Source organism: Hemicordylus capensis, chromosome 1 (assembly GCF_027244095.1).
Source record: "Hemicordylus capensis ecotype Gifberg chromosome 1, rHemCap1.1.pri, whole genome shotgun sequence".
NCBI lineage: Eukaryota > Metazoa > Chordata > Lepidosauria > Squamata > Cordylidae > Hemicordylus > Hemicordylus capensis.
Genome location: NC_069657.1, coordinates 347796371 through 347821836, shown reverse-complemented (window position 1 = coordinate 347821836; position 25466 = coordinate 347796371). Strand labels below are relative to the sequence as shown.

The 25466-nt window shown below is 41.7% G+C and overlaps 1 protein-coding gene across 4 annotated transcripts in view; it reads right to left on the bottom strand.

Annotated features, from left to right (window-relative positions):
* Positions 1 to 4043: 4043 nt before the first annotated feature.
* The window catches only part of AKAP7 (A-kinase anchoring protein 7), a 144555-nt gene continuing 123132 nt past the window's right edge, over positions 4044 to 25466 (bottom strand). For 3 of the 4 annotated variants that reach the window (XM_053287132.1, XM_053287144.1, XM_053287153.1), the window contains one exon: positions 8416 to 9444. In XM_053287132.1, the coding sequence (XP_053143107.1) occupies positions 9239 to 9444 (206 nt within the window). In that variant the 3' untranslated portion in view covers positions 8416 to 9238. Of the gene's footprint in view, positions 9445 to 25466 lie in introns of all 4 variants that reach the window. The other variant, XM_053287135.1, reaches the window with a different exon arrangement.

The following is a 25466-nucleotide window of genomic DNA, read 5'->3' as shown; positions in this document are numbered from 1 at the left end:
ATCTAGCGTCTCTAGCTCTGCCTGGGTCCAGTCTATTATTCCTGCAGTGTATCTAATAACAGGTATAGCCCAGGTGTTTATGGCTTGTATGATGTTCCCGCCATTGAGTTTGGACTTGAGGATTTTTCTGACTCTCCTGATGCATTCACTTCCAATTTTTATTTTAACTTCAGTGTGTGCGATGTTATCAGCCTGGAGAATGCCCAAGTATTTGTAAGGTTCTTTCTCTTCCAGGTTCTTGATCTTGCTTCCATTGGGCAGTTCTATTCCTTCTGTTTTTCTTATTTTCCCTCTGTTCATTATTAATGCAGCACACTTGTCTAGTCCAAACTCCATTGCTATATTGCTACTGAATATACGGACAGTGTTTAGCAGTGATTTGATTTCTGACTGGGACTTTTCATACAACTTCAGATTGTCCATGTACAGCAGATGGTTGATTTTACTGGATGTTTTAGATGTTTGGTATCCGAGGCTTGTTTTGTTTAGTATTTGTGAAAGTGGGGTCATGGCGATTACAAACAATAGAGGGGATAGTGAGTCCCCTTGGAAAATGCCTCTTCTAATGCTAACCTGTCCAAGTGCTTCGCCATTGATTGTTAACTGTGTACTCCACATGCTCATTGCTTTTTTAATAAATATCTGAATGTTTTTGCTGGCACCAGTTGTTTCTAAACATTTTAGTATCCATGTGTGAGGCAATGCATCGAAGGCTTTCTTGTAGTCAATCCATGCAACACTTAGATTTGTTTTTCTTCTCTTGCAGTTTTCTAAAATCATTTTGTCAATCAGCAGCTGGTCTTTTGTGCCTCTGGTGTTCGGGCAATTTCCTTTCTGTTCAACTGGAAGCTGTTTGTTAGTTAATAAGTGTTGCATCACTTCATCTGCTATTATTCCAGTTAATAATTTGAACATGGTTGGCAGACAGGTTATCGGTCTATAATTACTTGGAACTGCACCTTTTGCTCGGTCTTTCATGATGAGATGAGTTTTCCCAGTTTTTAGCCATTGTTCAATATCACCGCCTTTCATAATGTGATTGAACTGTTTTGATAGTTGTTTATGAAGGCTTGTTAGGTGTTTAAGCCAGAAGCCATGCAGTTCATCATCGCCTGGCGCAGTCCAGTTTTTAATTTTCTTTGCTCTTTCACTTATTAATTCTGGTGTTATTATTAGATCTTGCATTTGTTGGTTACATCATCATCATCATCATCATCATTTATTATTTTTATTATTATTTTATTATTTTTACATTTATATCCTGCTCTTCCTCCAAGGAGCCCAGAGCAGTGCACTACATACTTGAGTTTCTCTTTCACAACAACCCTGTGAAGTAGGTTAGGCTGAGGGAGAAGTGACTGGCCCAGAGTCATCCAGCTAGTTTCATGGCTGAATGGGGATTTGAAGAACTCATGTCTCCCCGGTCCTAGTCCAGCACTCTAACCACTACACCACACTTATGACTTAATGTTCCTCCATACAATAAATAAATAAATTCCTTCCACGTGGAAAAATGGATTTTGGGAGGAAGGGTTTATTTATACTTAAATTTTATTCAAAACGGCCTCACAATGAAACCCCCCCCCCCAAAATACAAAAATATACAATATCTGGTCCTCACCTAGTCTTCTCCCTAGCATAGTTTTCTATGTGCTAGAAATAGTTTTTGTTCCTATGGGGGAATCATTCAGCCATGATAGATGCATCCTCCTACAGTATGAAGTGGCATAGCCTAGGCACATTGGGATGCATGCATCTAGTAGTACTTTCATGAACAGAAGTTCTCCTTGTGCAAAGTGGGAGGGGGTAATTTTGCCAGTCCTTCCTCCCTCTGCTGCCCCGTGTGCCCCTGAAAATCTGCTCCTGAGGGTCTCCTAACTCTCAGGGACTTTTTTTGTTTTGTTTGAGGGGAGCACGTTGGGCTGCAGCAGGAAGGAGTAATTGGTACAAGTAATACCTTCCCTCTTGCAAGAGCAGAACATCTGCTGGGGGAAGTACTAGTCTGGCCTAGTTTTCACTGAGGTAGCAATAGCATCCAAAGATATGCTATCTTGGCAGCTTTTTGCCAGCCATTATTTTGCCTAATGGCTGGCAAAAAGCCCATATTTGTGCCAATTTTTATGAACAACAGAAATAGAGTGAACAATATATGTAGTGTTCATTTGATCTTTGTTCCTTGGTGACTGGGATGATCCTGTCCAGCCGTATTTATAGTTGGACCAGGTCCACAAGTAAGCACTCTGCCCACCTCTCCACAAGTGAGAGTGTTGTATAATGAGGATTTTACTTCTGCACTGTTCACAAAACACACTTTCTTTTCCATGGTAACCATCCAGTCACCAGATATAGGCACCATCCCACACAAGTGTTTACTAGAAATAATACTTTAAAAAAAAAAAAAGTACTTTGGGTAGCTGCCAAAGGCCACCAGAGAGGACTCTTCCTGCTTTTTCATTTGTTCCTCAGCCCACATAATTCTCAAAATGTGTTTGAACTGATGCTGCATTGATGCATTGCAAACTGGAGAAAACGAAGTATACTACTAATGGTGGGTGCATCTTTTATCAGCTTCGGCTGATACTCCAACTGCGACCTTACCTGGGCAGAGATAGCTCAGCCACAGTTACTCATGCTCTGGTAACCTCTCGCTTGCATTACTACAATGCATTGTACATGGGGCTGTCTTTGAAAATGGTCCATAAACTGCAGCTGGTACAAAACAGGGCTGCAAGATTACTAACTGGGACTAGATGTTTGAGCATATTACTCAAGTGCTTCATCAGCTGCACTGGCTCCCAGTCCATTTCTGGGCCCAATTCAAAGTGCCAATGTTAACCTTTAAAGCCCTAAATGGCTTGGGACCAGGTTACTTGAGAGAGCACGTTGCCCCATATGTCTCAACCCGAAACCTAAGATCTTCTTTGGAGGCCTTCCTCCAAGGGCCCCTGCCAAACAAGGTGAGGCATGTGGCTATTAAGGAAAGGGGCCTTTTCAGTGGTTGCACTCTGTTGATGGAAAAGCTTCCCCAGTGAAGTTTGCCAGGCTTCATCACTTTGTTTTTTAGATGCCAGGTGGATACCTTTTTGTTCATTCAGGTCTTTTAAATTTTTATCTGATTTTAACGGATTTATTTTAAAATGTCTTTTAAATTGTTTTGTATTGTATTCTCTCCCCCCCCCCGCCCACAGAAGCATAGGTTTCTGGATTGCTCAATCCTGATTACTCCTGAATGCCTGATTCCTTTGCCTGGTCATTAAGCTACAGCCGAGATTGTTTATTTTGGGAAATGGAAGTGCTCATAAGTGCATTTGACCTCTACAGTTCATAAGAGGCAGAGGGCTTTAGCCTGCACAGATCATCAGCCTGCTTAAGTGTCTTAATGAAGCCAACATTTCTCCAAAGTGAAATTCAGAGAGAATTTCAAGGTACTTCCAAGGAGAAACTGAAATTTGAAGAGAATGTCAGGATTCCTCCCAAAGAGAAAGTTCAGAAAATGTTCTCATATGGTTTCTCCACATCTGGACAGTTGCAGATGCTGGGCATGGCTGGAAACATGAGATGATGCCTTCAAATTAGCTGCTGAAAATGTGTGAGGTTCCAAATAGATTCCTTTTCCAGTGATGTCTTTTTTTTTCAATTTCATGCTCTTCTACATGTATAAGCAACTTGTGACATGTCCCCCCCCCCCGATATTTTGTGGTTACATATTTCCCAAATTTTCAGAATGTCGTCAAAGACACGTGAATAGTTACTATCAATTGCCAGGGGAAGAGATGGGAGAATTTGGCCATGGCAGGGCATTTTATTCTCATAGTCAATAATTTTTTTATTACTCTTGTCGCATACTTTGATCTCTGTTGATACCTTTTAAGGGGATTTTTCCCCTCTGCAGGGCTCTAATTATTGTTTGGATGTGAATGTACATTTTGAACATTCAGTACAAATGTTCTCATTAGGAAGACATTTAGCATGAGGGGAATATAAATGAGATTTGTGCAAACTTAAGAGTTTTTTATATTGATCAAAGGAACAGTGAAGCAAAACACACTGCAACATTTATTCTTTAGCATTTCAAGAGTTCAAAGCTTTTCCTTTTCCTGAAATAATTAGATGACCTAACACCTATGACAAGCCCCATAAGAAATAGAGAATATTGTTATATTCTATGACATGTTAGTGTCTGTACAGTACAGTGTTTTTTAGCAATCAAAGGGCAGTTCTGCTGTGAAGTGAAAGGTGTAAAAATCTAACATCACGCAAATACTGAAACACATTTCTTTCCAAAAGTAGCTCAGCATTCAACTTTGAGCATGTTTCATGAAGCCAAAGTACAACTGAACTGTTTCTTTATTTAAGAATGTAAGAAGAGCCCTGCTGAACCAAAGTCAGACCGAAGGCCTATCTAGTTGAGCATCCTTTCCCCCCATAGTGGCAACCAAATGCCTGTGGGAAGCCACAAACAGGTGATGATGGCAATTCCCCTCTCAGAGGCATTCTTTTTAAAGCCATCTAAGCTAGTGGCTACATCTCGTAACAGCAAATGCAACAGTTATGTCCTGTGTGAAGAAGTACTTTCTTTTATCAGTCCTAAATCTCCCACCAATTGGTTTCATGGGATGACCCCTGATTCCTGTGTTGAAAGAGAGGGAGAAAACTTCTCTCTTTCCACTTATGCCACACCATGCATACTTTTATAAACCTCCATCATGTCTCCTTCCTGCCCCTACTTAGGACTAAACTACACATTACATTAATAATTTGTTCAAGTGTGTTTGATGTTTAGGAGCTGTATGTGTGGGGGGTGGGGGTGATACAGACTAGAACCATAGCATGAGGAAGGAGATGTTACCCTTTTGTTCTATGCTTTCCCAATTTAGATTGCTCCCACCTCTCCACAGCTGTGATTTGCCTGTTACCCCTGCTAATTGAGCAAAGAGACACCTTTTTAAAGCGGCTATTATCTTTATTTAGCAGGGGAAGAGCCATATCCATCCCCAGCACAATACTTCTAGTGACTGTTGCTAGTGTCTATCTTATGTTTCTTTTTAGATTGTGAGCCCTTTGGGGACAAGGAGTCATTTTATTTATTTATATCTTGGGGAACTTTTGTTGAAAAGTGGTATATAAATGTCCATCATATTTGTATTTGTTAGTGCTTCCATTAGTGCCAAGCATGCAGAGCCAGTCATGTTTTTAACCCAACATATAGTTTGGCTTTTAGTTGCATTTTTTTCTAAACTGAAGCAATCCAAACACTTTAACCTTTCACAGTTAGGAACATAGAAAGCTGCCATATACTGAGTCAGACCACTGGTCTATCTAGCTCAGTATTGTCTTCATAGGCTGGCAGCAGCTTCTCCAAGGTTGCAGGCAGGAATCTCTCTCAGCCCTATCATGGAGAAGCCAGGGAAGGAACTTGAAACCTTCTGCTCTTCCCAAAGCGGCTCCATCCCCCGAGGGGAATATCTTACAGTGCTCACACTTCTAGTCTCCCATTCATATGCAACCAGGGTAGACCCTGCTTAGCTAAGGGGACAAGTCATGCTTGCTACCACAAGACCAGCTCTCCTCTAGTTGCAACATACTGGGCTGATGTTTTATTGAGTCATCCATCAGAACTCCAAGATCTCTCTTCTGGTTAGTCATCACCAACTCAGACCTTATCAATGTATATGTGAAGCTAGGATTTTTTTTAATTTTTTTTGGCCATGGTGTGTAACACTTAATACTTACTTATGTAGAACAGCATTTGCCGTTTTGTTCCAGTCACCCAGTTTGGAGATATCCATTTGGATTTTTTTGCAATCTGTTTTGGGTTTCACTACTCTGAATAATTTGGTGTCATCCACAACCCTGACCACTTCACTATTCATCCCTAACTCCAGATCATTAATCAACACATTAAAAAAAACACACCAAAAAACACCCCAGGTCCTAATATAGCTGCTTGGGAGACGCTACTTTGTACTTCCCTCCATTGTGAAGTGGTTTGTCTGCCATAATTAGCAATTGGAATCCCATTTATCTAGAATCTAGAGTGATAGGAATCCCATTAACTAGAATCTAGAGCACATGAACATAAATGGGATTCCTTTTGCCAATTGTGGGAGGCAGACTGCAGCAAGCACATGAGTTTCTTTCTAGATCAGTCAGTACTTTGCTACCCACAAAGGAAAGATGGAGTTACCAGCTGTCCTCTGCTACAAGAAGTTAACCCAAGGAAGCATTTGCAGTTTATGTAGAATGTAGTACACATAAATATATAGCTCTAGACACTACTGTGTGGGACAATCCAGTGTGTGAAGATGGAGAAGCCCAGATTGTTGGGAGGGGGTGGGGACAAGGTTAGTGCTGTAGCTAGCATGAGAAAGCTGGTGTTTGTTCTGGTGTGAATTGTATTTTCAAGGCTGCATAGCACAAAATAAAGGGTCCATTATTTGTGTATGACTACACATTTGGTTATGCTTGTCACTTACTCCCAGCATGAGTACAATAGAAGCATGCTTTGCTTTGGCATGCAATCTCTTTGTCTTGGCACCTCACCTTGATGCTGTGCCAAAGTGAGAGGAGCAAAGTGGCAGTGCTTATGCCTTTTATTTATGTATTTATTATTTTATTCATTCATTGTGAGTCAAACAGCTTTCCTTTTTTTGTCAAAGCCTTAACTGTTGAATCAAGGGAGTATCAGCCTTCTCACATTGAAAAAGAAAACTCCTATATATGTAGAAATACAAATTACTGGGGCCAAGTCAGGGGATTAATTCCTGTTCCTTTCCATTAAGGAACAGGATTTTCCCAGTCTCCAGAGGCCTTTGCCAATTACGTTTTCATAGCATTTTCACTAAGATAGTTGCCACCTGTGAAAGGTGCTAAAAACTGGTTGTAGTTACACCCTGTCAGACTTTCACTAACCTCCAATGTACTGTCTTTAGCTACTGCTAGAGGCAGGGTTGCTGCAGGAAACAAAGGGCAAGCAGAGCACTTCCATTTCAGTATAACACTCTTAGTCCTTCTCAAACTCCAGAGGACTGCTATGAAAAGCAAAAGAAAACAAGAATGTTCTCTTTCAAAAATGAAGCATACCCCATTGAGGAAAAATTAGGTATAAAGAGCTTTGTGTTCTGCAACTTCACAATACATATTGAGAAATTTAAAACATTCCTGTTTTGCATGTAAACAGCAAAATTGTATTTCAACATCTGTACATATGATTTCAAATTTTCATTTGTTAAAAAAGTAAACATTACAAAAAACAAAATGATAGCATACATACAGAAAAGGCAGTACTGTACAATATAAAACAATTTTCTTAGCTGTACAGTTTTAAATCATTCAGAATAATCTGCTAGTTTGCCTTAAAACGTTACTTTATGGCTGCTGAAATGATCTGTTAAAGTACAAAGAATAAGGGGCCTAAAGCTAAAAAGATGAACAGCCCGGGGAATGGTCCAGGCATTATTAAGCATTCTTTTTAGTCTTTCTGATGCAAAACAGAAGGAAACTGAGAACTCCATGAAACACGCCCATTGAACTCTGTGGAACTTTAAAGTGTTTAACTTTGGCTGAATTGTGCTCCAGCTATGTTTTAGACTTTTGACAGGCTGATTCGGGATATTTGATACCTGCAGACCACACAGCACCTCTGCATAACCAGTACAGATCTTCACAGTAGTCTGTATAATAAATGGTACTGAGAATGGGGAAATCTCAGGATCCATGCAGGTGGAACAGTCCATTGGAAGGAAAAGTGCATACAGTTCTTTTCCATATAGGATCTCCTTTCCATCAGTACTGTTTCCTCCACTTCTGGGTTTGCACTGCAAAACTTTACCATGAGTATAGGAAGTCCTTGTATTAAATTGTCCTTTGTGTTCCTGTGTCATCAATAATGAGTGCATAGGATGAGACTAAGCCGGTCACAAAGAATAGCATTGCCCAGATGATGCCAGAACAGTATATTGGACTTTCATACAGAATATTCTTGCATAAATAATTAGAATTATGTTGCCAATTATAAGTAGGGTTACTGAAATAACACCGTGCTTAAAACATATTTGTCGTTTTCTTGAGACAATATAAAAGTAAGATTACTTAATGTTTGTTTCTCATCAAAACAAGTGGATTCTAGAAACAAATGTATTATATCATCTATTATTTATATTAATTTCTAATATTTTCAATATTGAACCACCCCTTCCCATCAAAGAAAACCATATTTTGGTAAACAAATGCTCTTTATCTTAAAATGAAATTGTATGGATTCATATTTATAGCTAAGAGACTGGAGAGACAGCATTAGTAAGACTTTCCCAGATGTTGCCACTTTTCAAGCAGTTCCTTGTACATTTTCATCCGGATCTCTGGGCTTAATAAAAGTTCCTTTATCTGATTAAGTGTGGACAACAGGGTCAACAGTTCTCTGTGCAAAGCTTCCTTTATTACATCTGATTCATGGCTCTTCCCTAGAGGAGAAAAAATGATTTAATACCATTTTTGCATATAATTAATTGCTTCCTAAAATGTTATGGAACCAAAGTATCAAAAGAGATGTCATCCTTTGAAAAATGCATCATTTTGCCAATACACATTTTTAAAATAGAAACAGTAATGTTTGATCAAAAAAAATTATATAATTTATGTGTGCAAATGTCACTAAAAATGAAGCATAGTGATAGAGTATTCATGGACAGTTCCCATCTATTACATATTGGATAACAGTAGCTGTGATTAGTATTAGTAGTGATTAGTATGAGTAGTGACACTTCTCAGAATTGGTTTGTCTTTTTTGTTTGTTTGTTTCAGTGCAACAAAATGCCTTCTTCTGAAATCCACTTCAAGAGGTACAGTTCTGCAAAATCATAATTAATGGCATTGTTCTCAGTTTGGCTAGCCCATCCTTCTTGGTAATTTGTTTTTCATCTCACAGTTCTGTTCCTCTTTGAAAACAACTGGGAGTTTGTTGAGACACAATGAAGCTGGCACTCTTCATTGGCTAGGCTTGTCCATCCCTCCTGCCCTCTCTGTCTTGTTTTCCTTCCCAGCATTTAGTAGTATTCTTAGCAGCACTGACAGCTGTATCACCAAGCTCTGTAAGCTAACATCTTCGAGTTCAGAAGAAGTGTCTGAAAACAGACCATAGCAATCACAACTTAAGTCAGCCAGGGCAACTTTGCAGAGCTGACCAATGGAGTAATCAATATTTGTGATAGAAATTGTGCCTCCTCAGCCTTCAAAGCACTCATTTTCTAATGTCATTCTCGCTTTCCTTGCTATTGCCAATGGCTGCTTCCTCGGTTTTGATTGAGCTTCCAACATTAGTCTGTCTGTTTTTGTTTTGTGTTTCTTCTAGATACTGCTGCACCGCCTTGAGGACAGCATTCTCCACCAGCCTTTTGCTGAGGTTCAGTAATTCTGCATCATCGGGCTCTGCCCCTCTCTTTTCACCTACACACCGCAACAGACAAAAATCAGTGAACCTGTACAGATGGAGAAACAGCATGCAACACACACACACCTGTAAGGAAAAACTCCTCAGCCATGTCTCCTTGAAATGCAAATTCATTGGAGGTAGCTTGAGTTTCTCTGCTTGCTTTGGCTTCAGTTTCCCTGCAGTCCCTCCAAATGCAAACAGGAAGAGGCTGCTGGAAGCTGATCAACAGCTCCTGCTTAGAGATCCTTAGCTCTTCCTTGAAGCAGCTTTCTGACTCTTCTTCTTTCCTTTGCCTTGCATTTGCACTGCCCTGACTCGACTTCTCTGTTGGCACTTAGCTTTTCCCCTGATCCAACGAGGCCACCTGTGTCCCAGCTTACTCCAGACACTAAATCTTAGCTCCAGTGAATGAAACCTAATGCTCTAGCACGGCTGAAGCTAGAAGAAAATTTTGCTTACATCTGAACATAGCTACATTTGCACAAATAATTTAGAAGCTATACTGGCATATCAAAGTCTCACAGATTCCTCATAAACACACATTAATATGTTTCATATCAAATTATAACATCTTTTGTAAGCTAATGACCCATATGAGAATACATAAAACATCCTATTAGCTGTTTAAACGTTATTTTTCTATCAGTCTGTAGCTTATAAGATTTAAAACAAGTCTATTGAGCACAGTTGGGGTTGCCAATTCTTACTGAAGCTATTCCTGGAGTTTGTTTCCCCCCTCCCCCATACTGTTTCCCAATATCAAGCCATTAAAATCTCAAGGGCTACTTTGCTTTCCATTTTCTCCTGGACACTGATGCTGATTTCTGGAGACTCTAGGCCAATCCTAGAGAATAAGCAACCCAAAGTACAGTCTATTTTCTATGAACCTAAAGGGTCGTTCACATGACCCATGAGCTGGGGTTGGGAGTCAGGAGCCTGCCTGCCTGCCTTCTCTCAAACAGTTGGAACCATTCCCGGCCTCTGAAGTGCCACGCACCCACACAACTGGTGTGCGAACACTCTGGGAGCAGCAAGGGTGAGGGAAAATGCATCTCATTTCTGGGTCCTCCTGCATCCCATAATGCACCACACAAAGAGTGTGGTGTATTGGGGGATTTCCCTGCTGCCAGGCACTCCTTCCACCAAGCTCTATGGAAGCTCAGGCTGCCAGCAGCCCAAGCATCCAAATGACCTGAGCAGTAAGGGAGGAGGTTGTGTGTGTGCCCTCCTCTCTCACTTTTACCCCAGCTTTAAAACCCGGACTACCCAACTGAAGAGTGCTGGGATCAGGATCAATCCCTATGCTTTTCACGACCAACTCTACCTGGGTATGGCTGCACTAGCCAGGGTACAGCTGGTCATAACAATACTATGATAATAAGATAATTGTCAATACTATGACAATAACATATACTTTCTATTTATTTATTGCATTGTTGCTGTCCCAAATCTCAATTTGTTAACCACTAACTGCCCCTCAAAAGCCTGCAGCAAGAGACACAGAGGAAGGGAGGTATGTGGGATGTGTAGGGTATTGGGGTTGTGTGTCTCAAACTGGGGCTCCCAGCAGTCAGGCTCAGTACCTTACCTTCTGTGCCACTAGCACTTTTTTCTAAGCCTGACTGAGCTCTGGACTCGAGAATGCTATCTAGGCTGTAGTACCAGCCTGCCTGAGCCTCTAGTCAGTTGACCCCAAATGGCCAATTCCAATACACCAGGCTCTATAAAGTCCTGGCTCTGAACTTGCTCCTCAAAACATAGTTACCACAAACTTTCTTTTCTCTTCTTTTTTGGCAGAAGCCAAAGCAGCTGTAAGCAAGCCAAACCTTCCACAACTTGGCCTTAATAAAGATTAACCCTAGAATTCTGCCTCTCTTTGTTTAAAAAACCGAAGGGTGGGTTCAGATGCCACGTAGAGCCTCTGCTAATGCCGAGCTCTGCACAATGCCCCTCAGTGTCAGAAGCGCGTGCTCTGCCTCCCATGCCCACATGAGCATCAACTTCCTTTCTAGGTTAGGAAAAGCTAGGATTGGTTGTGATATTCAAACCCACCAATCTCAGCTTCTTCTAACCTACTTGCTTCAGAGAACCTGAGATCTAAATTTTCCTGGAGGGTTGAAGTGAATTTCAGATTTCAGGTTTTCTGAAGCAAGTAGGTTAAAGAAGCTGAGATTGGCAGCCAATCTCAACTTCTCTTAATCTAGAAAAGAAGTCAGTGCTCATGCAGGGATGGGAGTGCGTACTCTAAAGGCTGAGGGATGTCACACAGAACTCGACATTAACAGAGGTTCTGTGTGTGACATCTGATGCCACCCCATGAGTTTTGACCCCCCAAGTCAAGGTGCTTTCCTTTGTATAAGAAAAGATGAAAGATAATGAGATGCCTTTTAGACAAATTTTGAGATGTGCATATTACTCTGATTTCAGCATAACTATTTTGAATTATTCAGAGACTTTATGGCTTGTTTATGTGTTCATTTTACAGATTCCTAATGAGTCACACATATGTATACAGGATAATTAGCAGATAATTAGCAGTAGATAATTAGCAGTAAATAACAGTGAAAACCTATGCTGCCTCTTCCTGCATCTACTCAAAGTTTGCACATCAAAAGACTAATACAAGCACCCTTCTTATTACAAATGCACATATACCAAAAGAACTTTCTTAAAAGGGAAGATGCACACAAAGCCCGAAGGTTCTTCAAGTCTGTTTTACTTTGCTTTTCAGCAGACTATGTAAAGGTTGCCGGAACACTATTAAGAACTCACAATCCATCCACCGCACAAAAACAGCAGGTTCTAAAATGTTGTTCAAGATCTATATAAGGAGGACATGCCAGGGGAATTTTTTGTAGTGCTGTGATGTTGTGGTCATTGTGTGCTCCTGTGCTTGCAATACTCTCATTATGTCAGAATGATGTGCACCCCAGAGTGCATGATACAACGGAATTATAGAGTTACAAGCAAAAAAATGCAAGACAGATTCAGCTTGTATTCATTCAATGTTTTGATCAAGAGCATTGCTGCTGAAATATTGCTATGACTCACATTGGAGCAATTTGCTCCCCTCTGTTCTTTCATAAACCATACATCTTTAAAAAGTCAGCTTAATTTATTATTGCTCTATTTTGTTCAGTAAGAATAGGTTTGCAACCGCCAATTTTCATGTGATTTGTATTAGTATATTTGATGTACTTTGTGCAATCTAATCTTGTATCCTGCCACTTCCAGGTTTTGTTGCAGTAATGTTAGTACATCATAAACAGGTACTAAATTTACCAGATTGCCCCCTGTTGCTACTAACTGCTCTTTGGGAAAACTTTTCACTAACTGATTCAACACTGCATTGCCCTTCCCCTCCACTTTAATTAGAACATTCCTATTTTTCTTCTGATTGTGCACACATCTACCTTTTCTCTGATCTTAAACATCTCCATTCTGCTTCTTTCCATTAACATTGCACAGCAGCCAGTTATTTTGCAAATTCATGGAAATGTGAATGATTCCTCCAATTTGCTTTTTTTAAAGGTGGATACCCCAGAAAAACAATTGATGTTATTTAAAAGACAATATACCAGTTCTGCATAGTTCATGGAGCATTTCACACAGAAGAAAGTGTATACACATAGTACCATGGTGATGCTAAAAGGAACAAAACAGGTAGGAAACAAGAGAAAGATCAACAGTTTCCCCAGAAGGATGTTGTGTCATGTACGCACTTGATGATCTGCAGCATACAGAGGCTGACATCCAGACTAGCAGTGCCTGACATTCAGACTAACGATTGAGTAAGGGGGGGAATGGTGATTTTCAACTATCTTCCCTTCTCTCTGAAGCCTACTGTGCCTCCCAAAAATATGTCCCCAAGGGCTGTGTGACCCTCAGGGAATATTTTCAGGAGGCACAGTGGGCTTCAGAGGGAACGGGAGATGGTCAAAAACTGCTGCTTCTTGTGCTACAGAACACTTAGTCTGGATGTCAGGCATTGTTGCACCAGCATAGTGCTATTCTGAATATTAGACACATTTGTAATGAAGGAATAAAATATATTTGCTCATGAGTACACTCTGCTAACGCCAATCATCTACCCCCTTTTTAGGGCAGGTAGATCATGTGGGAAGAAGCAGCCAAACCTTGACTTATACAAAATTTTCTATTGTGGTAAGAGAAGCATGCAGGCACTAGACATGCTCCAGAATCCCACTTTGTGAACAGCATAGACATTGGAGTTGTGTGGCAACTGGTCCCAATGGAAGGAAACCATCAGCTCCAACAGATACAATGAGATTCTTGATATTTTACCATACATTAATAAATTGTTTTGTCCACAATGTTTTAGTCAAATGAACAAAAAGGAAATCCTGGTTTTCTTACAATCTAGTCATAGATTTAAAAAAAAAATTTTTTTAAACACAAGGAGACTATTTGAAAAGGGTATGTTATATTTTCTTGAGGACAGTTCCCATATATAAGTGGCCAGCTGCCACTTGCAATGGCAGCTGGCCTTGGAGGGCGAAAATGTACAATAAACACTTAATCTTGATGAAATTAATGTCACCAAACTTCCTATTCATTCAAGTCCTCTAATGCCTTTCATTGACATGGTTTGAATCTGAATACTTCACAGAGGAGCTCAGTATAATATGAGGAAGCCGATATAATAAAACTCCGAGGAATGAATTAAAGAATAATGAACTGGAGAAATGAAGTTGGTGATGTGTCCTTGGCTTTCAGTTTTGTCTATATTTAAGTAGAGCAAATAACCTCAGTGTATTCATTTACAAATACATCACGCATACTTGGTAATGTGGTAGCAAGCAAATGGACTTGGAAGCCTGGGCTATTCATGATTCTCTGCACTATCCGATGAAAACCGCCTCATGAACCTCAAATGAGCACAGAGGGCTTCTTTTGTTAGTGGCCGGCCAGAATAAGATCCTTTCTTTCTGCAGCAAAGAAAATAAAAACTGAAACTGCCCCATCTACAGAATTCTGGCTCTAAAAATAAGAAAATCAAAATAGCAATAACATAAATAAAGCAAACTGATAATAATAACAACAGCAGCAACAGCAACTACTGCATACTTCATTTTTGTAGCAGTAGCAGCAGCAACCATTGCAGGCTTCATTCTTCATTCTAGGCTTCAGGACATTCTTACTTTTGGGACAGCCTGAGTTCACTATGAGGGAAGTCCAAATAAATTAACCTGTCCAAATTTAGCTTCCACAGGAAAACATATTCCCATGGGAAAAGCACTGGGAGGGGCTGCATTTCCTAGATGTCCCCACATGCCTTCCCCCACATCCTTCCCCATGGGCTCCAGTTGCAGTAGAAACCTGCCCCAGCTTGCACCAGACATGTGAGGAACTGCAGAGAGATGGCTGGGAGTGGTTGCCTCCACATGGCACTAAGGGGGTGCTGCCAATTCCTCAGGATGAGAAGATATGATGCACAACCTTAGAAAACAATTCATTACAGCAGACAACAGTTTGACAGAAGGTATTTGCACTGGCATAAATTTTGAATACAAGAAAAGAGAACTGTTGCTAGTGAGTTGTTCCGAATCGTCACAAGTACCTAAAGAGAGTGTAATATACAGTAGCAACCTTAATAGGATAACCAAATCAAAACATAACTTCCTAAGCCACTCCAATGCATCAACCCCAAAGTAGAAATGCTAATTAAAGTGCTGGATGTAAGCATCACTATTTGCTTGAATGGAGCATACAACTTTTTGGAAACATTTCAAAACGGGTACCTATGCTGTGTGAGTAGGTGAGGACCATCGCTGGCTTGTGAAAGTCATTTTGCGTAGGTTACACTGAAAGTTCAAGAAATTAAATATAAGTAACAGAATGTTTTATTAGTGTGTTGGGGGAAATGATGTAAGAGAACAGTTTGAAATTTGTAAGATATCAAAATAATTACCATATATGGTAAATCTGAATAACAAATTTGAATCTGAGAAAGATCTGCTTCTATTTGTATTATGTTGTTTTTGAATTATTGGTCTAATTATTGAGTGTGAGAAATCTGTTCAGAACAATAACAATTTAAATCTGAGGATTATATTCATAATTTCTGCTCCAAAATAAAAATAATTTTATACCTTCTCCCAGAATATTTGTTGTAAAAAATAGTTAATTCAGCTAATTTCAGAGCAGTATTGTATATGCAAAATTTGGTATCTGTAGGTAATCTATAAGTATGACTTTCTTTTGCACCAACACACCCACAAACATACTCTTCAAAATATATAATAGCTATCCTATAACCCTCTAGCACTGGAATAGACATCTTGGAGGTGGTTCCAAATAGCATTGCAGTCCGGATTTGTAGTGTGTTGGGATGCCATGTTACCTGGTCACTTGGATGGCCCTGGAGTCTGGAGAAGGGCGTGGCATCCCTCCTCTGAGGCATTCATTAATTCCCTTTAGGGGGCAGTAGGGTTGAGAGGACAAGGCAGGGAGAGCTACAGGAGACAGCTCTAGGGAGACAGCTAGGTTGGGTATGGCAGGAAACAGGAAGCAAGGTCAGGAAAGGGGTGGGGCTGGAAGTAGGCTTTAAGCCCCGTCAGCTCTGCACTGGGGTATTTAAAGACAAGACAGCTGATGATGAGGAGCTGCTTCTGAGTATGGGAGCTGTGAGTTCTCCAGGAGAGGGAACCGGCTGAATGCAGCAAGCCAGGAGGAGGACTCAGGTGACCTTATCCCCTGGTTGTTCCTGAGGCTGACCTTTTTGAGGGTGCGCTAGTCATTCTGGAGTTCAAGAAGGGCTAGGAGCCCACCTTGTCCCCTGGGAGCCTGCCACAGTGTTTAAAATAGCAAGAGTAACTGAGATTGTTTGGGACTAAGAATTTTAGAGAAAATACATTATAAGAAGATTGAAAGTGTGACAATACAAAGATTTAATAAAATGATTCTAAATAAAATGCCACAAGAATTATAGAATGCAGCAATACACATTTTTAAAATCCACTCAGTTTCATACATTAATGCGCACACTGAGTTTGTCAGAGCACATGTAATCATACATTTCTGTAAGAATGCAGGGTATTTTGACATATTTCTGTAGCCAAACTAAAATCTACTTTTGCAGCTTTGGGGTGGCCCTACCACCTCCATAAGGTGGTTCTTAGGGTAGAAGCATTGTCTTACAATGCCAATTTATTTTTGTGTATTTTGTTTGCGTGTATATTAAGATAGTCAAGGAGGAGGAAACTCATTAAATAAAATTATTATTCTTTTCTGGATTGATTGCAGAAATAGAAAACAGGAGTTACAGTAACATGCTTAAATCACTGGCTCACCATACTCTCTTCGTGGCTAAATTGAATTAGTCTGGGATGAGTATGCACAGCAAATTCAACAAGCATTTTACATTTTGGTAAGTTGCCAAAATTTTTGAAGTGATAGATCATATTCAATTTTTTTTCCATTCCAAATTTTGCTACTTGCAGTTTTGTATGGCAGCACTTTTCTCATAATGTACAAAGCACTCAAGTTGGTGTTGAAGGGAATTCAAGAGAGCTACTGATTTGTTTCTGTATGTAAGGCCAGTTGTTACTTCTTATTCAGTTTGCATAGCAGGCTGACCCCAGTTTTACACTTCATAAAAAAGGGGGCAGGGGGAAGCAAAGGAAAAAAATCAATTCTGCAAAATCAATATGAGGCATATGCCAAAGATGTTAAAAGTCAGGTTAGCTTGAGACTTCAGGGTTTGCAGTTGCTTATTCTGCATACTATTGCACAGGAATCTGTGCTTTGGCATGGTGAAGGCAGGCTGGTAGCTGGCTATTGGGAGACTGGATGGTAGCTGCTGATTGGACTGAGCCCTTAGAACCTTCTTTGCTCATTGAGTACTGCCTCCTTAAGCTGGGGACAGAGGAAGAGAGGACTACAGAGCCCCTGATGGCGCAGTGGTAAAACTGCCGCCCTGTAACCAGAAGGTTACAAGTTCGATCCTGACCAGGGGCTCAAGGTTGACTCAGCCTTCCATCCTTCCGAGGTCGGTAAAATGAGTACCCAGAATGTTGGGGGCAATATGCTAAATCATTGTAAACCGCTTAGAGAGCTTCGGCTATAAAGCGGTATATAAATGTAAGTGCTATTGCTATTGCTACATTGCAATGAAGGAAAAAGGGGCAGGAGGTAAGAGAAAATGGGGGTCTTTCTTTAGGGGAGACAGATGGAAAATGGTTTGGCATAGATTCACTTACATGAAATTGATCTGGATGGGAAATTAATTTGGAGAGGCTGTGAATTCTGGGGAAATGTACAAGCGGGCCATGAAGGCAACACCATGCCTCCAGTATCTGTTATTCAAAAGCACACAGGATATATACTAAGCTTCTGTTTAGTTTTTATGGTTGTAAGGGATTTCCATGGGCAGTGTGGGGTGGATCAGGCAAAAGGAACTTTAGGTAGGTGAGGATGAAGAAAGGTATGGGTAAAACAGCTTAGCAGGGTTGGTGGACTTGAAGCTCCCCCACTTTTTGATGACATCTGCTGTTACTGTACAGTCATCCCTCGCCAACCGCAGGTTTCCCAGTAGTGGATTCGAGTATCCGTAACTGGGAAATTGTGGCCAGTCTTGCCAACCACGACCTGAGTTTCCATGGTTTGGCAAGATATTTTGGGTATTTGGGGGATCAGAGGGTCATTTCTGGGGGTCGGGGTGATTTTGGGGGGTTGGGGGGCTTTTTGGATAATTTTGATTTTGGAAAAATTTCCAGAGGTTAGGAGGTCATTTCTGGGAGTCAGGGGGTCATTTCATGGGGCCATGGTGCTATTTTTCCTATTTTTTAAAACTGTATTTTACAGTCCTTTTGCGACTGTGATTCCCCTAACCCCGTTTGCCTTTCATTTCAATGGGTCTCCAACCACGAATTCGCCAACTGCAAGGTTTTCCAGGAATGGAACCCTCACAGTTGGTGAGGGATGACTGTATAAATATGCCTAAGGGATCAATATCATATGATGAAGATTATGTATTGTCCAGAGTAGAATCAAGTAATAGAAATCAGGAGATTTGAAGTCATAAGGGCATGTTTACATCACTGACTCATCATGCTGTCCTCACTCACAGATTAAGTCAATTATCTTCAAGCACTATTGCAAAATGTATCAAAATGTATCACAAAATGTATCTTATATGGTTCATTTTCTATTTTACTTTTTAATACTTTGATGCAGATCTTAAGATGTGTGCAAAAGTAATTCTCATGTAGACATGTCCGTAAGATATATCCTGCTTTTTCACATATCAGGTTTACTACAAGTTTGAAATTGCCCAAAAACCTGACACAAGAAGTGGATGTTTTTACCCCAGATATAAATCAGGCTACACCCTAATGCACAGTGAAAAACCCAAATTGTTTTGAAGTGTTCCCAATAGCTCACAGGGACTTTGGGGTAAATCTGGCCAATATGTGAACGCACACCTTCCATTTCGGAGGAGATGCAAGCTAAAAGCCCTATTTGAAAAATGCCCATGTCTCATCAAAAGATGCATTCTCTTGCAAGCTTCCAGAATTTTGCTATGTATATCTCTTCTCTACAAAAGAGATACTGGCACTGTCATTTTTAAATGACAATTTTAGTGCACTTTTAAAAAGAGCTACATGCATCCATGTCTTACTAAAGTAACACTGAAAGTCTTATATTTGGCCCATTTGATCATAGTAATCATCTTCATCGTGAAAAATTATAGGGAGAAGGAATATGAAAAGGAAAACAAAATGTCAGTTTGATGATGAAATGGGACAGAGTCTCAAATCTTTCTCTTCCCCCTTAGTGGTTTTGAAATGACAGACCATTTGCTCTTGAGATACCAGCAGTGGAACCTTTCTGAGTGATTAAAAAACCACAACCAGATTTTTCACATAGCACAATACTTGTGCTAGTTCCAGTTCAGAATCAGCAGTGGAACATCCCATCTTTACATAATGAATAGGCCTTGTGATTGGGGTGGGAGGTAGCCATACGTGTTTGCCTTTTATGCATTCATGAAACAGATTCTTCCCCACTAGAAATGGGAAGCACGCAGCATTCAAATACATTTTTTAGAGAAAGTTGCATAAAAGATGGTTGTCGAGTTGATTTCTGCTATCTTCTTCTTTTTTCTTTTTAGGGACTGCATGAGCACTCCTGTGCTTGAATTGTACAGTAATGGAACATTTAGAAAAAAAATTTAAAGTCACATGCATATCCAGACAGTGGAGCTGGATCACTTTTGTTCAACATCTTGAGAGCAGTCTTGTGTGGCACAGGGGTCTACTTTGTCACCAATGCTATTTAACCTTCATATGAAGCTGGTGTGGAGGAGCATCTGGTAAGCTGTCAACATTATACCATGTTATATTATCTGGGAATATAGGAGACTCCTATTAGGTTTATCCGTTTCACTCTTTAACCAATGCCTGAGGATAACCTGACTGAAATTGAATCCAGATAGGATGGAGGTATGCTGGTGGTATATCCAGTGGTCTCAGAAAGCTCAGTAAGTCTGTTGTAAATGGAATTTAAGTTCCTCAGATGCATCAGGTTTGTGACCTAAGAGTGCTCTTTGACCTGGCATTGCTCCTGAAATCTCAGGCATTGGCTATGAATAGAAGCACATTTTATTACCTCCTGGAAACTAGGGTCTCATCAGTGCCCACCATTCTATAACCTTGGAGACAGTTGACGTATGTGGGGCTGGCCTTGAACTTTGATTTAGTTGGAAGCTTCTTAGATGCAGAATGCCCCTGCTGGCTTTAGTTTACAAAGCTCTTGAGTTCTGGATACTTCTAAGATACTCTCCCTATATACCATCTCTCTATTTTGGTCCATAAAGAGAGCTGGTCTTGTGGTAGTGAGCATTAATTGTTCCCTTTGCTAAGCAGGGCCTGCCCTGGTTTGCTTTTAAATGGGAGATCTCGTGCAAGCATTGTAAGATATTCCCCTCAGGGGATGGGGCCACTCTGGGAAGAGCATCTGCATGCTTGCATGCAGAAAGTTCCAAGTTCCCTCCCTGGCATCTCCAAGATAGGGCTGAGAGAGACTCCTGTCTGCAACCTTGGAGAAGCTGCTGCCAGTCTGTGTGGACAATACTCAGCTAGATGGACCAATGGTCTGACTCAGTATATGCCAGATTCCTATATTCTATCTTGGTCCATTAACATCAGGAAGGCCCTTCTCAGGGTCACACCATTCAGAGAATTCAAATCTATGGGATTCTGAGCCATGGTCTTCTTAAAGGTTGCTCCAGTATTGTGAAATAGGCTCCCCAACAAAGCTGCCAGGGCCCAACCCTGAAGGGCTAGCCTGTTCCATCAGGAACAGGAAATAATCCTCTTCTATCTGATTGATGCTTGTTCTTTATGCATAACTCAGGATTTAAAATACACACACACACACGCACACAGAGCACTGAAAATAAATCGAACTTGCTGAAAGACCCTTTGGCTAGCAAACTACTTATAAAGGTTGTTCTCACAACCATTTTTGGAGGGCGGGGAGGGCACAGGGGGAAGACAAGATCAAGCTTACCTTCCACCCACCCACACACCCCCAACTGTTCCAATCCAAGTGTGGGACATGTGGCTCATATGCCCACACAATCCACGCTTCTCTGGGAGGCTGGGAAAATGCAGCCTGGCCTCCAGATATCCCCACATGTACACCACGAGGGACATTTATTTCCCCTCAAGCTGGGTGCTCCAGGCGTCTGGCTCTGTGTCTGCTTGGGCTGCTTGCAGCCTGAGCACACACACACCCCTGGACCTGGGTAAAAGGGTGGGTAAAAATCCTGGGCTACTCAGGGAGCAAACGCTGTGATTGGCCTTGATCTTGGAGCTCCACACGAGCAGCCCTACCCAGGTAGGGTTGCCCAAGTCTGGGTAGGGCTGCTCGTGTAAGCAGCCTCTTATTATTCTATCTCCCTTCTAATCAGTGCTACCAGCTGTCATTTCATCAGCAGCTCTCTGGACTTCTTCCCAATTACTGCCTGAAGCATTTACAGCCATACATAATTTCCCAGATGCTAGCTCATCAGTGTTTTGCTAACTGAAGCTCTTTCTTTTCCGCTGTGTGATATGATGCTTCTGATTATGCAGCATTATATTGGTGGTGGTGTTTTTTTAAAATCAAAGTCGCTTTTTAGAATTTTTCCCTCATACAGAGGTACTGAGATGGAAGGCTGAGCAAACTATTATCACCGCTCACATTTATTCATCTGCAGCCTTGGTGCTATGTCTCTCGCCATTGTGGAAGCTAGCAAATCAAGGCCCACCCATCTCCCAAACTTGGCTGAGGGAAAGATTGGCTGAGGAAAAGAATGGCCAGAGGTGTCTGTTCCTGCCTCGCTTACAAGTGAGGCAACCTGGGGCTGTGCCTACTCACATCCATTTGCAGTCTGTGGATGCACCACAGGGGTTGCACAAAATGTGTCACATAAAGGGCAGTAGCCCATTAGCGAGAGATTCCAGCAAAGACAATCAGCAAGGTCTGCCAGCTTGGGAGAAGCTTGTATTTAAGCAAATTGTCCTCTGGTGTATGATCAATGATTAGACAGACTCTACTGTTCTGATATGGTAAAGGCAATGCCTACATGGAAATCAGTTTTCCCTCATGGATCTAGACTTGTGCTGCATTGGGAACCAATATATAACATTTGGCAATGGAGCTTAATGGTCATCTGTCTAAGGAGGGAACTGTGTCAAGGCATCCCCTTTCCTCCAAACAGGTTATCAGCAGTTTCAGACACTTCCAGTTAGGGATGTGCAAAACGTTTCGGGCACAGAACGATCTGTGCCTGAAACAGTGAATTTCGGGTGATTTGGGGCCGAACCGAATCACCCACGAAAAGATCCGAGAAATTTCGGGCACGAGCCGAATCACCTGAATTTTGGGCCCGAAAATTCGGGTGATTCGGACCTCTATTTTTTTTGCCTTCTTTCCCCCTCTCTGTTTTGAGCTATGACGTCTATTTGAATTTCCCGCCTTTTTGCATCCCATTGACTTCAATGCAAAAAGGTTGGATGTGATGTCTGCTCGAATTTCGGGGGCCAGGGGCAAAATAGTGGGGTGGGGTGATAGTGCCTAAAGGGTGGAGGTTAACACCCCAATTGCAGAGGGATTGGGCAAAGGGCTGATTTTTGGTGAATTTCTGAAGTTTTAGTGTCTTTGGGGCAGATAGGGGGCATAATGTGGGATCTGTGCCAAAAGGGTGGGGTGGGGTGGTAGTGCCTAATGGGTGGAGGCTACCACCCCAATTGCAGAGTGATTGGGCAGAGGGCTGATTTTTGGTGAATTTCTGAAGTTTACGCATCTTTAAGGTTTTCCCCGTGAAGGGTGTATCGCTTCACTTCGGGGGGAAAGGGATGTCCTAGAGCGGGGTGGGGTTGGTGGTAGTGCCAGGTTGGGGCAAGGAAGATACCTGAATTTTTTCAAAGGATTTGGGCAGAGGGCTGATTTTTGGTTAATTGTTGAAGTTTTCGCGTCTTTAAGGTTTTCCCTCATAATAAGTTATAATGGAGCTTTCATCAGTCCCATAAGTGCACTTAGGGGGTGCTGGGGTGGCCCAGAGCGAGTGGTGGTGTAGTGCACATAGGGTGCCAACCACCCCCATAGGTTTCTAACCCATGGGGTACAGGGTTCTGTTGTTTCTGAGGTTTTCTGAGTGTGGATTCTATGATAGCAAATGAGATTTTCAATGAGACACCATGAATCCACTCTAATTTGCTATCATAGAATCCACACTCAGAAAATCTCTGAAACAACAGAACCCTGTACCCCATGGGTTAGAAACCCATGGGAGTGGTTAGGACCCTATGTGCACTACACCACCACTCTCTCTGGGCCACCCCAGCACCCCCCAAGTGCACTTATGGGGCTGCTGAAAACTCCATTATAACTTATGAGGAAAAACCTTAAAGACACGTGAAATTCAACAATTCGCCAAAAATCAGCCCTCTGCCCAAATCCTTTGAAAAAATTCAGGTAGCTTCCTTGCCCCTACCCGGAACTACCACCAACCCCACATGGCACTAGGACACCCCTTTGCCCCCGACGTGAAGCAATACACCCTTCATGGGGGAAAACCTTAAAGACGCGTAAACTTCAGAAATTCACCAAAAATCAGCCCTTTGCCCAATCCCTCTGCAATTGGGGTGGTAACCTCCACCCATTAGGCACTACCACCCCACCCCACTCTTTTGACCCAGATCCCACGTTATGCCCCCTATCTGCCCCAAAGACACTAAAACTTCAAAAATTCACCAAAAATCAGCCCTTTGACCAATCCCCCTGAAATTTGGGTGGTAGCCTCCATCCATTGGGCACTACCACCCCACCCCACTATTTTGCCCCTGGGACCCACCTTTTTGCCCCGAATCAATTTGGATTCGGACCTGAATCAATTTGGGTCCGAACTGAATCGGGGGGTGATTCGGGAGGGCCATATTCGGCCACAGAACAGAACGGGGGTGTTTCGGCTCAGGTCCGAGCCGAAACACCGAAAATCCGAATTGCACACCCCTACTTCCAGTCATATGCTTAGATTATGTTTCTAGAAAACAGTATGTTTTGAGAGTGTCCAGTTATTGGACACTTATTTTCAGTGCAATATTTGAGATTTAGCTTGTTACTCTATTAGACCTAGTAGGAATCATTCACATTTGGAAAGACTAAGAAATCAAGTCTGGTGTGCGGGCTGGGTACTGTCTTACATGATGTGGGTTTTGAGAACCTATTTCTGCAAAGGATAAATAATTATGTTGCTGTATATGAATCATTTGGGGGCTTTCCATATTATAAATACAAATGTTTAGTATAAAATTTGTTTTAGCTGGAATCAAATGCTCCAGATAAATGCCGAGCAATAGGTAGAACCTATCTAGTGTGTTGCACTGGAACACACAATTGCCAATGGCTGAAGTCTTATGACTCTATTTGGAAGCAGATGTCTTTTGTCTTATGAAGTGAACCACACATCTATATACAGTAGGTGGAGGATGGTGGGAATGTAAATTATCCAGAGCTTCCATGGAGAGCTAAAAAATATTCACATTCCTAAGACTGAGTATAGGGTGGAATCCTCAATATCTGTTGAGGACTGTGAAGTAGCAAGAGTAGAACCCTTGGCTTACTTGAAAACAAGGGACACATCCTTGTGTAAGAAGGTCTGTATTCCACTGAGGAGGGCCGGAGTGAGCAAGTAGTCTTCAAGTGACTTTGAAGCAGGAGGGACTGGAATTCAATTGCACAAAAATGTGAACAGTGAGGACTGTGATTAGAAGTTTTATATTGCCATGCACAAAAGAACTGGAAGAGTCTGGAACTGAATGGAAATTAGGGAGCCATTCATGCTTGACGTGGCCTGAGGACTTAGATCAGGAAGAGATGGACTCTAGCTTATGGAAGAAAAGTATTTAGGAGTGAAGGAGGGACAAAAGGAATTGTCTCCTAAAGAGTGAGGTGTACCTTGGCCTCTAGGAATGCACGACCAAGCCTTTATTCATTAATGTAATTTGTATTAATATATATCATATTTATTCATTTTTGAAAAAGGCACAATGCTAAAAATTTCACTGTTATATTTAAGGAGCTCAGCCAGGGGCGTAACAAGGCTGGAGTGGACCCAGAGACATAATTTTAAAATGGGCCCCTCGTTGATACACACACACTTCACAATATATAGTGCACTCACACTCACATCTCCATTATGCCAGCTTCTCTAGAAAACTCCACTCCCTCGCTTTAACCCTGTCCCTCCACCCTCCCATGGGGAAGAGCGCTCCCAGCTCAGAGTTGCTTCTGCAGACAAGGACTTTGCTGCATGCATGCAGCCTTTGCTCCGAACTTGGGGTTGGCTTTTCCACGGCACCGAAGCGCTGCGGGTGTTGGGGAGTCATGCGACTTGCCTCTGGGGGGCCCCTCGAGGCGTGGGGGGCCCCAGGCAGCCGCCTCCCCTTGCCTAATGGTAGTTACACCCCTGAGCTCAGCATATTGTATACTGAGCTAGTGTCAGCTGAGCTAAAATGAGTTGGTA